The 12,241-nt window shown below is 38.9% G+C and overlaps 1 protein-coding gene across 7 annotated transcripts in view; it reads left to right on the forward strand.

The window, feature by feature from the left end:
- Positions 1 to 12,241, forward strand: part of DTNA (dystrobrevin, alpha) — a 298,087-nt gene that overhangs the window by 260,527 nt on the left and 25,319 nt on the right. For all 7 annotated transcript variants that reach the window (XM_012725851.1, XM_012725853.1, XM_012725852.1 and 4 more), the window contains 2 exons: positions 5,887 to 6,000; positions 11,863 to 11,959. In XM_012725851.1, the coding sequence (XP_012581305.1) occupies positions 5,887 to 6,000; positions 11,863 to 11,959 (211 nt within the window). The remainder of the gene's footprint in view (positions 1 to 5,886; positions 6,001 to 11,862; positions 11,960 to 12,241) is intronic.

Here is a 12,241-nt window from a genome sequence, read left to right on the forward strand (position 1 = left end):
GAAAAAAGAGTCTCACAAATTGGAACTTGTTATGGATAATTGCACAATGCAAAGTTGCCCATTCTGTTTTAGACATTTGTTATCTCTACTATTCGAATAATTGTGCTGTGAGGAGGGATTGAGGAGCAAAGGTGAGTTTCAGATGAGTGAAAGCACTGAAAACCCTGTAGAAGAACCACCCAAGAAAGAAAAACAGCATTTGCAGGTGGTATCAACAGAAGGAGCAAGAAGGCTTGTGGGAAGTATCTGAGTAGCCTGACAATGTGCATCCCCATAGCTGGTTGTGTAGAATTGACGTGGGTGAAGACTAAAAGAATGGAGGTAACATGTTCAGAGTTATCTTCAAACTTTATATCAACTGAGGAAACTTTATATCATTGGGGGGGGCCTTATGGGGTTAAGTCTTAGCACTATGAAGCTATTCGCAGCCACTGCAGCTTGGATTTGATCCCTGCCAGGAAGCTGACCTACAGGGTGCAGACGGCTCCTGTCTCGCCCCCTGCTCCCCTCAGCAGTATATTTCAGTCAACCTGCCTGTTCTGGTCCCCACTCTGTCTCTAGTCTTCACACACACACACACACACACACCCACACACACACACACACACACACACACCTGGCCTGTATCCAGCTCTTGTATGCATAAATAAATAACTCTTAAAAAAAAGGACATAAAAAAATGGAAGAAATGGCCAAAAGGATTAGTTTTTTGTTGTTGTTGTTGTTGTTTGTTGTTTGGCTGTTTATTTTTCATCTCAGAAATGTTGCTTACAACTTTGTTTATGGATTAAAAGTATAGAATCTCCCCTCTCAGGTCCTGTTACCACACCACACCACCAGCAAGATAGCCACTGTTCACTCCTACAGTCCAATGTGTGCCGCCTTTTCTCACACCCTTCTCTTCTTCTTCCTCCTCAGTTCAATAGTCACCTTTCTAGGATTTGTTATTAGTTGGGTTTTATCTGTCCCTCTGGTTTTTTTTCTCTATACTTCACTGTTATAATATTATCTTGTACTTGTCTTACTGCTTCTGACTTATTTCACTTAACATAATCTCCTTCAGCTCCATCCATGTTGTCACAAATAGCAAAAGTTAATCTTTTGGTAGCTGAATAATATTCCAAGGGAATTAGTTTGAAATTCTTAACAATTAGATTTAATTAAAAGTTCCATCTCCTTTAAAGAAACCCAAAAAATGCTATTGATGACCTTAGCAAATATTATAACTGGGCTCTAAAGGTTTGTTTGTCCTTTTAGCCAAAATAAGCCTACAGTGTGTGTTGTGAAGTTTATTCAAAATGACTCCGTCAGATATAGTGGATATCAGAAAATCAGTCATTGTCCCAAAGTAGTCAAAATAGAGAGCTAATGAACAAAGAAGAAAGCATGTGTATGGGGGATGGGAGTCACTGTTTTCTTTGGAATGAGGTCATGTCAGCTTCAGGCCTGATTTGAACTCAGCACAAAATGAAGCCATTTTCTGAGAAGGAGCTAATTTGCTAGAGAGTCTCTTTATTCATAGTTATAAGCAGATATCATGCCTATATTCTTTGTCCACCCCGACCCTCCTTTCTCTAAAATGTATACACAGTAACCAACAAGGAGTCATAAAGGAGCAGAAGCTTATAGCTGCCAGTTGGTAGTAGTAAGAGCCCAGGTCTTTCTTTGGGGTTTGTAGAGAGCAGAAAAATGGTAATTGTGTATTTATAGAGCATGTGTACAAACATCTCATTTCATCCTCAGAACAATTCTGTGTGACTAACAGATGTCTATTATCTTCCCCACTATACAGACTGTGTGTTTCTCTGTTTATAGCCTACTGTTTTTTTTCCCAGTATGACCTATAGTCTAGATTATGTAAACTTTATAGTGTAAAGATTTTTCTTTTTTTTTTTTAGCTTTAGTAGAAAGTAGATCTTTATTCTTTCAAGATTTATTTATTTGTGCATAGAGAACCGGGGTGCAGGCCAGAGGTGCAGGGGTGGTGAGAAGAGTCAGCAGAAACAGAGTAGGGAGCAGAACAGGCAAGATGGACAAAGCACACTGCTGAGGGGAGCAGCGGACAGGTCCGGAAAGGTCTGCCGAGCCACGTGGATCACCTCCAGACAGGGATTGAACTCACACTGAAGTGGCTGCGGCTAGCTTGCAGTGCTGCATTCTAGCCAGTTGAGCCACCAGGGAGGGCCTAAAGTAGAGCTTTAATTGACCTTCCAGGTCAGTGAAAAATGTGGTCAAGAATCCCATGTAGGTATATATGTGAGCTTTGAGAAAAGGACTAAATATCTGCCAAGCTGGCATGAGGAGATAAAATGAGGAGTAAGACTGGAAGCATCAGTCTTGCTTACAGTGTTAGCCTACTCGCCCACCTCACCCAAACCTTGACTTTCCCTTCCAATACCCTGCTTAAACTCAGCATGAGAATGGCATACTTGAGGGACTTCCTTTAAGGATATATGCCAGGGATCTGTCTCCCCATGGAACTATTTTCTATTCCAGAATCAGCAGGAAGCACCATGACTGTCCCCAGCTGCGCTGTGATTTCTCTCTTACTGCTGTTTCAAGCACATTTTGGGCTTATACTCTCTAAGCACATGCTTTCAAGGCCAAAGAAAGAATAGAGAAATGGAATGAGAAGAGATGAAGAAAGAGCTTCATCCTGTCTCTGCATTCTTCATGTCCTTAGATTTCACCCCCTCCCCATCCATTTCAACCCATATCCCTAGAAAACTTCAAGCTCTACAAAGACCTCAGAACCAGTTCCCTGAAGCTGATTCAATTCACACTCTTGTACTATGGAAATTCAGTCCAGAGTCCCATGATTTACTAGTTAATCCAATGATTAGATCTCTGAGCTTCAGACAAGAAGAGAGTCCCTCATTTCACTTCATGATTTCTGTCTACTCTAGATAATTCATGACATTTCAGCAATGTATTTAGAAAAGAAGTTTTCCTGACAGCATCCTTTGAAGACCCAGATGGGGTTAGTATTAGAAGGAACAGAATTCTTCAAATTACATCATGTAAATCACAGCCTGCTAGGCTAGACCTGTCAGGGCAAGTGATTTGTCTTTGGACTGGGGGTGTCTGACATACATGGGCTTGCAGCTAAGCAACCTGGGCTTCTCTACCTCCTACTTGTTATTGAACTTGGTAATCTTTTAACTTGTCTATGTTTTAATCTCCTCATTAATACAGCTGATCATAGTAGAGCCTATATATAATAGAATTATTAGTATTAAATGAAATAAGATGAAAGCACATTTTCTGGATATAGACTAAGTTCTCAATGCCCATTACAAATCTTATCATTTTTTTCTTATCATTGATACTTTTCTTTGGCTTCCTTGGACTTAATCATTTTATCATGGTTCTGTCCATAAAACCAACAAGGAGTTGGTAGCCTAGGGGTTAAGTCGCAGTGTTGTCACCGCAGCAACATGAGTTTGATTCCCCAGTCAGGAAGTTAACCCCTAAGCCCCTGCAGACCTTCCCAGTCCCACCTGTTGTTTTGTATTGTATTTTGCATTGTATTTTGTAGAACTGCCTGTTCTGCTCCCCACTTTCTCTCTGGTGAATCCTCTTATCTCCCCAACCCCCACATCTCTGGCCTACACCCCAGTTCTTGTATGCATAAACAATAATTTGGAAAAACCAACAAGGAGAACTGCTGGGAATCACAGAATGTCAGGACATTATTCCTGGAGGAGCTTTTCCAAATCCAGCTCACTGATTTTCAGGCTGAGCCCATGCCACCCTGGGAACTCTGCAGACCAGAAGAGGAGGGAAGAAGCAGTAGCAGCACAAGGCTTATCCTTTCTTCAACTAGAGCTATTGTCCATTGATGGTGTGCATATTGGGTTTCCATGAGATATTTATTTTAAAGAAATAGTTTCACCATGGAACATCATGGGGACCAAAAAAAATGTTTAAATTCATCCTTCTCTCAAACCCATAAGAGGTCTAGTGACTCATTGACATTATTCTCTTTTTGTGAGTCACTTATTTAATCTATTTTTTGTTTATATTTTCAAGCATGCATTCAGTCATCATATATTAATTTAACAATTATTTATTGAGCATTCATTCTGTGCTAGATATTGTTCTGGTGATAGGGATACACTAGGAACAAAAACAATAAAAATCTGTATGACCTCAGGAGTCTGAAGCCTGGGGGCAAGACACACGAACAATGTAATAAGTAAAGTATATCCTATTTAGATGACAAGTGCATTAAAGGAACAGATAAACGAAGATGGGAAATCCTGCATGGCAGCAACATCGGGGTGTGTTGCACTTATAATTAGGATAATTGTAGTAGACCTTTTCGAGGAGATGACATTTCAGGTGGGAATCAGCCATACAGATATTTGTGGAAAAGCCCTAAGGCAAGGACATGCAGCTGCAGGGGATGAATCAGTAATCAATTAACTCCATTATCTAGATATCTGCTCTCAATTCTATCACCTCTCAGCCAGTGGGTTTCCTGAAGCAGGAAAAAAATCCACTCTAAAGTGCTTCTTCCCCATTATTAACTCCATAGTCAGCAAGCTTTCACGAAGACATGAAATTAACTAAAGATGCTAAAGTATGTTTATCAAATATAGAATAATTTTCCATTTGACCGTTTTTTCTCAAAGGAGTTTTTCTGACATAATTTTTTTTTTTGAAGAATAACTGACATAACATTCACTTCAGGTTTACTAACACAAAAATTCAGTATTTGTATATACATTAAGAAATGATCGCAATAAGTCTAGCTAACTATATCACCATGCATAGTTAAAAATATTTTTTTCTTATGATAGTTTTTAAGGGATTCTGTCTGAGCAGCTTTCAAATATGGAACACAGTATTACTAATCTTCAAGCTATGCAATTAAGTCCCCAGGAGTTAGCTCATTAGCCTTTTGATTCTGGTATGCTTGCAAAGCAGGCAGTTGTGAATCAGCCTTTCAGCTGGCAACACTCCCTTGCTCACTACACTCACCTGCCATTCTTAGTGCTCTGTTCTGTTTTATTGGTTCTTGTGTGCTTTGCTGGATGGGAAACCCACCCCTTCCACCAACAGCATGTGACTTGTAACCTTGCTTTATGGCTTCTAACTCACTTAGGATAATTTGCTTTGCACAGGTCAGCTGTTCTTAATGGAAGGCCTAATGCTCACCTCAACAGAGGGCAGTCCAGGCCTCAACATCAATAATACACTGATGTGTCTTGCCCCGACAGGGGTCACACCACTAACACTCTTATTTCACAGATTCAATTATAGTGAATCCTTTTAAAAGCACTTTCCTTCTAAGGCTGCCTCCATTGAGATCCATTGTGAGGCTGAAAATGTTAAGAAAAAGAAATAGAATTTTGCCTAACTGGGGGCATCTCAGAAAAAAAATCAGTGAGAGGCATTTCATTCCTGATGACAGAATGGAGTTATTTAGTTTTGTGAAATGGGCACCATTTATCCTTCTTTTCCCTCCAAGCACCTCTTATTTGGTAGCTTTGGATACTTTATAGTACCAGACTGTGATCATAAATAATAGGAAGATACATTTTTGTCTCTGAAGCAGTACACTTTTCAAAGTTGAACACATTACCAAGGCATTATATTACTTGTAAGAGAGATTATTCAGTCTCAGTGATAACACTTAACTTGAAGGCTCCAGGGTTTGGCTGTACTAGAAATGAATTCAGTCTGCCTCTCATCCCCAGCACCCAACTAGCTACAGCCCACGCCTTGTAAACACAGTTGACAGTGAGGGTCACTGATGCTCCTAAGTGTAGCATGACCCCTTTTTCTTTGCTCTGGGATTTTAATCTGCTTAGATACTAGTACCTGTATATCCTGGATGTGAACTGAACCTGGCTTCTTAACCTTCTCCTCTTTCCCAAGAGAAATCTTACAGGAGATCCAGAGACTGCGGTTAGAGCACGAACAAGCTTCTCAGCCCACTCCAGAGAAGGCTCAACAAAACCCCACTCTGCTGGCAGAGCTCCGGCTCCTCAGGTAAGAAATAGAGCCCCAGGTCTCAGGGAACACAAGTGTTTGAGATCTTTAATAGAGCTGAAAGATGTCTAGCTAGAAAATGTTTTTAGCCACTAGAGCTAGTGACACTTGTTTGTTCTATTTTGCTTTTTAATAGCAAATACCCAATTGCTGAAATGTGACACACATTTTTATAAGTACAGATACCTCTTCTCAGAAAACCTTGTCCCTGTTAGAGTTTATAGTTTATTCTTTCATTGGACACAGAGAGAAGGACACCGTGTGCTTAGCTCTAAACTCTCGCCGAAAAAAGCATTGAACTCAACCTTTCTCTCTGTTGTCACTACCAGCAATATGTTTATGTCACAGTAATGCACAAAATAAACACATAAACAGCTAAATCATTTTTATAGGTTTTTAAATTTTAAGAGCTGCCTGTGTCCCATGAAAGGGAGTCTGCTTTACCCTAAACCTGATCCCTAACAGTTTTATGTACAGATCTTAAAAATAGCTTTCCTATCTTGTTCTGCCAAGGAATTTAAAGCCTGGTGTCTAGTCGGTGATCATGAAATATTTGGGAATACTTCCCAAAATTCTCAGAAAGAACCTAGGAATGTCCTCAGGGGTTAATCCCTGAATTTCAGCACACTTCTCAGAGTCAAAGCAGAACATGGATAAGGACTGTGTACCTTCAATACACACATGTACTAAATGGAAGTCATGTCCTGGATTCCACAGCAGACTGGCTCAGCCCTGTGCCTTAAAGGTGGCATAGATTCAAGCCCATTCTCCTATGCAAGTACTAAGTAGGCCCAACCCTGCTTAGCTTCTGAGATCAGATTAAGATTGGGTACATTCAGGGTGGTGTGGCTGTATACGCAGATGTATTTCTGTAGCAAACAACCTGAACATCAACTCAGACATTCCCTCATAGAACTGTCATATCGCCCATTCAGACAACAAGGATGACATCCCTTCCATACTTCAGTGGGTACCAAGTACATTCCAGGTATATCTAATTCTGAGGCATGATATTTATTTACTTTTAAATTGATGTACCATTGGTTGACGTCCTTGGTAGTGTTTTCACAGGATAGGATTTCCCTGCTCAGGTGTAGTCACTGTGATGTTCCCACCACCTAAACACCCAGTCCTTTACCACAGCCCATTGTGCTCTCTTCTCTCCCCCCTCTTTTTCTGAAGGTGACACAGTTTTATAAGTACAGATACCTCTTCTCAGAAAACCTTGTCCCTGTTAGAGTACTGTTTACTTCTGCCATACAAAGACTAAATTCAGCAGGGTCTGGGTGTAGGTGTTTGGATTTTGCCAAGTCCCTACTGACTGTGGTCATAGATACTGCTGGAGGCTTCACCCTGTCCGGCTTTTCAGAGCTTTTCGGAGCACTGCCGCCCACCTGGCCCCACTGCAGGCCCTGCCTGTTCACAGGCTGGATCAGTCTGTTCCTCCCCACGCCCATACAGCTGACCTGGAGCATAGACCCACCTACAGTCTGAGTTATGGGAAGGAGGCTGACAGAATCTGCCACACAGGGTCACTTAATATGAAGAGATCACATCATCCTTCAAACAGCAAAATCATTTCATGGAAGAAATAGAAATTCTTCCTTTTTAATCTGTATGATTTCTGGTCATCCTTCCAGAGAGCTATGCTACACCATCTCACAGAAGGACTGATCATGAAAAGAAAGGAAAAGTGATATTTTAAATCCGCTTCCTCCTCAAAGACATGTGACAGCCATGGCCTGCTTGAAAATACCTTTTGTCAAATAGTATTATATAGGCCCTTCAGACCTAGAATTTGAAAGTCAAGTCTAATCTATACAGAAATGTAACTAAATGAACCAGCTCAAAAGGAAATAGCCATTCACTGACAAATCAGAATACCTTTTCTCTGCTTGAAATGTTCCTTTCACCCACCTCTACTGAAGGAATTTTCTGTAGCACTTTCATTTGTTTTCCCTATTAGAATTTGCTCTCAAAAATACGTGGTTCCATTTGGATGATATATTCTGGGAAAGTATCTCGATGTGCCTAGGTCACTGATGATGACTTTCCAACTGATATTTTTTCCCTCCATGTTGCAACCATCTTGGAACACACTATTTATCCTACCATCTGCCTGGCCCTGACCCGCGGGGCATGCCCAAGGCCCCAGCTGAGCCCAGAGCCAGATTAAATCTCTGTGGGGAACACCTGTGCTCTCTTCTTCACTGTCAACTCATGGCCCACACCTGAGACGTGAGCAATGAGGCCTGAGACACCTACCTCCCAGCTGCCTTGCTTGATAGCCTCCATATTCTACACATTCCTCTTTGGAGGTTATTTCTCTAGGCACTTGTAAGCCACATTCTGCTATGCAATTTGTAGATTGCACACATGCCCTGACATCCCAGGTTAAGAAACTAGTCTCTGTGTTTGAAGTTTTAACCTCTCATCACTTCAGATATCCAAGGACTCCAACGCAATGACCTTTTGCACAGTTACTTTGGCATTGGTTGACTTTGAGCAGTCGCCATATGAATTAGCCACAAAAACTCATTGTAGCTTTGATAGAGTCTTCTCCAACCACAGCTTCCTTCCTCAGCCTCGTGCTAACAAATCAGCAGGAGAAATTGCTTTCCATTGGTCAGTGGGGGAGGAGAGAAGAGCATAGCTTTGCTTTTCATGAACACATAGTTTATTTTTATCTTAAGAGCACTATGACCTTTCCAAATGATCATATTTCTCTTTTCACTTTAACCACAAGAAAGCTGAAAGCAAAGTTTGCAACCCAGATCTGGCAATAGGATTGTATGATAGGCATTTCTGTTCACTGCTCAAATGCTTCCTATGCACTAGGCTCTACCTACAACATTTCAGGTAATTGTTCCAACAAGCCTGGCAAATCCACACTGTTATTATACTCTTTTTATAGACACAGAACTGTGTTTCACAGAAGTTAACTAACTTGTCCAAGAGCCTGCATAATAAGTAGCACAGGTGGATTCTATCTCCTTTTCTCAGATATTAATTATCTCCTGCTGGAAAATCAAAATGAATACTTGAATGATTCCTAACCTGTTATCAGAATTATATGTCCTTGTTTTATTACTCATTCAATAAATGTTTCTAAAATGCAGTGCCCAGAACTTTTCTGGACATCATGCTACCCTAGTAAATAGAAAAATAATCTCTGATCTCACAGAATTTGTAATCTAGTAGGAAAGTTACATAAATCAAATAATCACAATTTTTTTTAAGCATAATCTAAGTGTTCTAGGAATCATGCTTTCAAAAAAAGAGAGAAATACCAAAACTGTCCTCCACAGAGTCAGGAGAAACTACCGTAGAGGAAGGATTATTTGACTTGAAGTATAACGGCATGGGGATGGAGTGGCAGACTGGGGCAGCCAATGCCAGCAGCCCCAGAAGATAGAGATTGTGTCTACAAAGACACACAGACAGGAACAATTCTGATACTTTTTGAGCAATAAAAAGATTTGTAGACCTGGAATGCAGGGTATAATGAAGGAGAATTTAATAGGAGATGGAACTAAAGATATGGCTGCTGTATGGCCTTCCAGATCATCTTGAAGCTATTGCTATTACAGTTAAACATAAAACAGGAAGCCACTGATGAGCTACAGTGTGGATTAAGCTGTCAAGTCAAACTCATGTGAATTAAAGATCTTATTCCAATGTTGAGCTTATTTCAAAGCTACAGGTAATCAAGCATCCCACATGTTAGCACACACTTTTGTCTTTCTCTCTACACACACATTTACTATATGAACTACAAACACATCTCTGATAACCCATTTAAGACATTATAACTCTTTACCCCTAAATATTTTCTATATCACATATACATGTGCGTACACACAGAGATATATATATATATACACAGAAAACCATAGTACCATCTTCAAATCCAGGAAACTTAATATTGAATTTTATTATTAAATGTTGTCCATTGTCCCAACATTGCCATAAGAAAATGTTTTAAAATTAGCAATAAACTAATAGAACTTCAGAGTAAAATCATTCCTTTGGAGGTAAATATATCCAGCTCCATGAAAATAAAATCCCTATTTAGACCTTGTCTCCTTATTTCTCTTTGGATTGGTATAGGTCACACCACAAATTTGTTATCAGAACCACATTTGGGAACCACCTAGTATAAACATCCATAGAGAAAACTAAATAAAGGCATTATTAAATGAATATTTTTTAACTTAATTCAGTCAAATGTGTGACATGTTATAAAAAATGACTACCATAAGAAAAATGTACAGTGTTTTTATGCTGGTTAATTTAAAGTTAATACTTGTTAAGTTTTTTCAGATGGATTTTAGATGCCTCTCTTAGTATTTATTAGCTTAGGTATCAGAATTTTGTTTCAACCTTTCCAAATTACTCCTGTGACCAAAGACCACTTATAAGTGGAAATAAGAAACATTATCACCCTCCCACCAGGCCCTATTGTGAATATATTTGCAGCACCATTTGCAGATAAGGTTGAAGAGAAGCTGGTAGTGGATTTGTCACTGAATAATATTTTTGAATAGGGCAACAATTCAATAATTAAATACTGAAACTAAGCATCACTAAAGTCTCTAAAAGTATGGTGTTCCTCATGCTCTGGACTCAGAAAATAAACAATTGTAAAGAAAATAAAGAAAGCGTCGCTCCAGGAGTAAGCTTAAGTGTCAACAAGAGCTAAAATATAAATATATTCAGAGGGTTGAAATATGTTTATATATTTTAAATTCATAATTTGTTCTATAGAAAGCCTAAGTGAAAACAAATTGGAAATATTGCACTTATATCTATATTTCGTTTACATCTGTCCTCCCACAAAATATTTTTCAACTGAATAAGTCATTAACCTAACTCAGTGTGACATTTTTCTATTGTCTGTTTCATCTCAGAGTCCCCGTTCTAGCTTCACTTAATATTGTGGTTTTGCCAGTGAGACCACACATACCCACTCATGTGTTTAAAGCATCCACACACTTTTAAAATACAGGTCCCATATTTCAGACTCAGAAGCCTTTGGAGCATTAAGAAAAGATATATGTTACTTATTCACTAATATTCATGAAATCACAGATTTGGAAATTGATTTGAAAAATATCCTTATAATTCAGAAATGTGAACTATTAATACTCTTTTCCATATTGTTTTATTCTTCATTTCCCCCACTTTAAAGATACGTTTGGTAGTTTTTAATGTCAACATAATGTCCAGAATGGACAATGTGTACTTCTTATTGCCAGTTTAATAGACATTCTACAAAGCAAAACAAAATTAAATAAGCACAGATCTTGTAGATATTTTCAGTTAGAACAATTGTGCAGAAACTCCTTTATTCTCTACTCAAACCAGGGAATTTAGATTAACTGTAATTACTATATACTATTAATATTTTATCTCTGAAAGATGCCACATTGCCCACTATTTATGGAAAGATGAAAAATATAATTTGCTAACTCAATCTCCAAATACCAAGGTAGTCAGCATTTTCTGTTAAATTCACAAGAGTCCTTGAGTTTGGAGGATCAAACTTTTTCCAATAACAGCTTGTTTTTTTTTTTTTTTTCTTATCCCAAAGAAGCCCAGTGATTATCCAAAAAGCGTTTCATTAAATTATTAGCTCATGGTAATAAGGGGTGTCTAAAAGAGTTTAACATGGTTTCTAACAAAAAATGTATATAATTTAAGTTATAATTGTTCATTCATTTGACAAAATTTTTCCTATCTCATAACCATGTCAAAGATCCGTAGCTCTTTTCCAGGTGGTTTGTTAAACCCACAAGATTGGAAATATGATTAGCTCAGTGAATCCAATGCTGTTGCTGATGATGACTGCTTCTTTCTTAGACAGCGCAAGGATGAGCTAGAACAGAGAATGTCTGCTCTCCAAGAGAGCCGGAGAGAGCTAATGGTCCAGTTAGAGGGTCTCATGAAGCTACTAAAGGTAAGACATTTATAAATAAATGTTGCCTAGACCTATCACTCTGGCATTTGTGTTAAAAAAAAAAAAATACTTTGCTCATAATGTACACTGGTTTTTCCAATCTGTTTTATGTGATTTCCCCCAAAACATGTTTCAAATTCAGATTCTGGGTCATCTTAGACACATGAATAGTAGCAGTCAATTATAGAGCTCGTTCTTACCCATTTCCCAGAACACAACCACTAAGTTCCTTTGTGGGGTAACTTTTGCTTGGTTTACTTCCAGTTCCTTGTGTCCTTAAAA

The sequence above is a fragment of the Condylura cristata genome, unplaced genomic scaffold (genome assembly GCF_000260355.1).
Source record: "Condylura cristata isolate star-nosed mole 26May11 unplaced genomic scaffold, ConCri1.0 scaffold00016, whole genome shotgun sequence".
Lineage (NCBI taxonomy): Eukaryota > Metazoa > Chordata > Mammalia > Eulipotyphla > Talpidae > Condylura > Condylura cristata.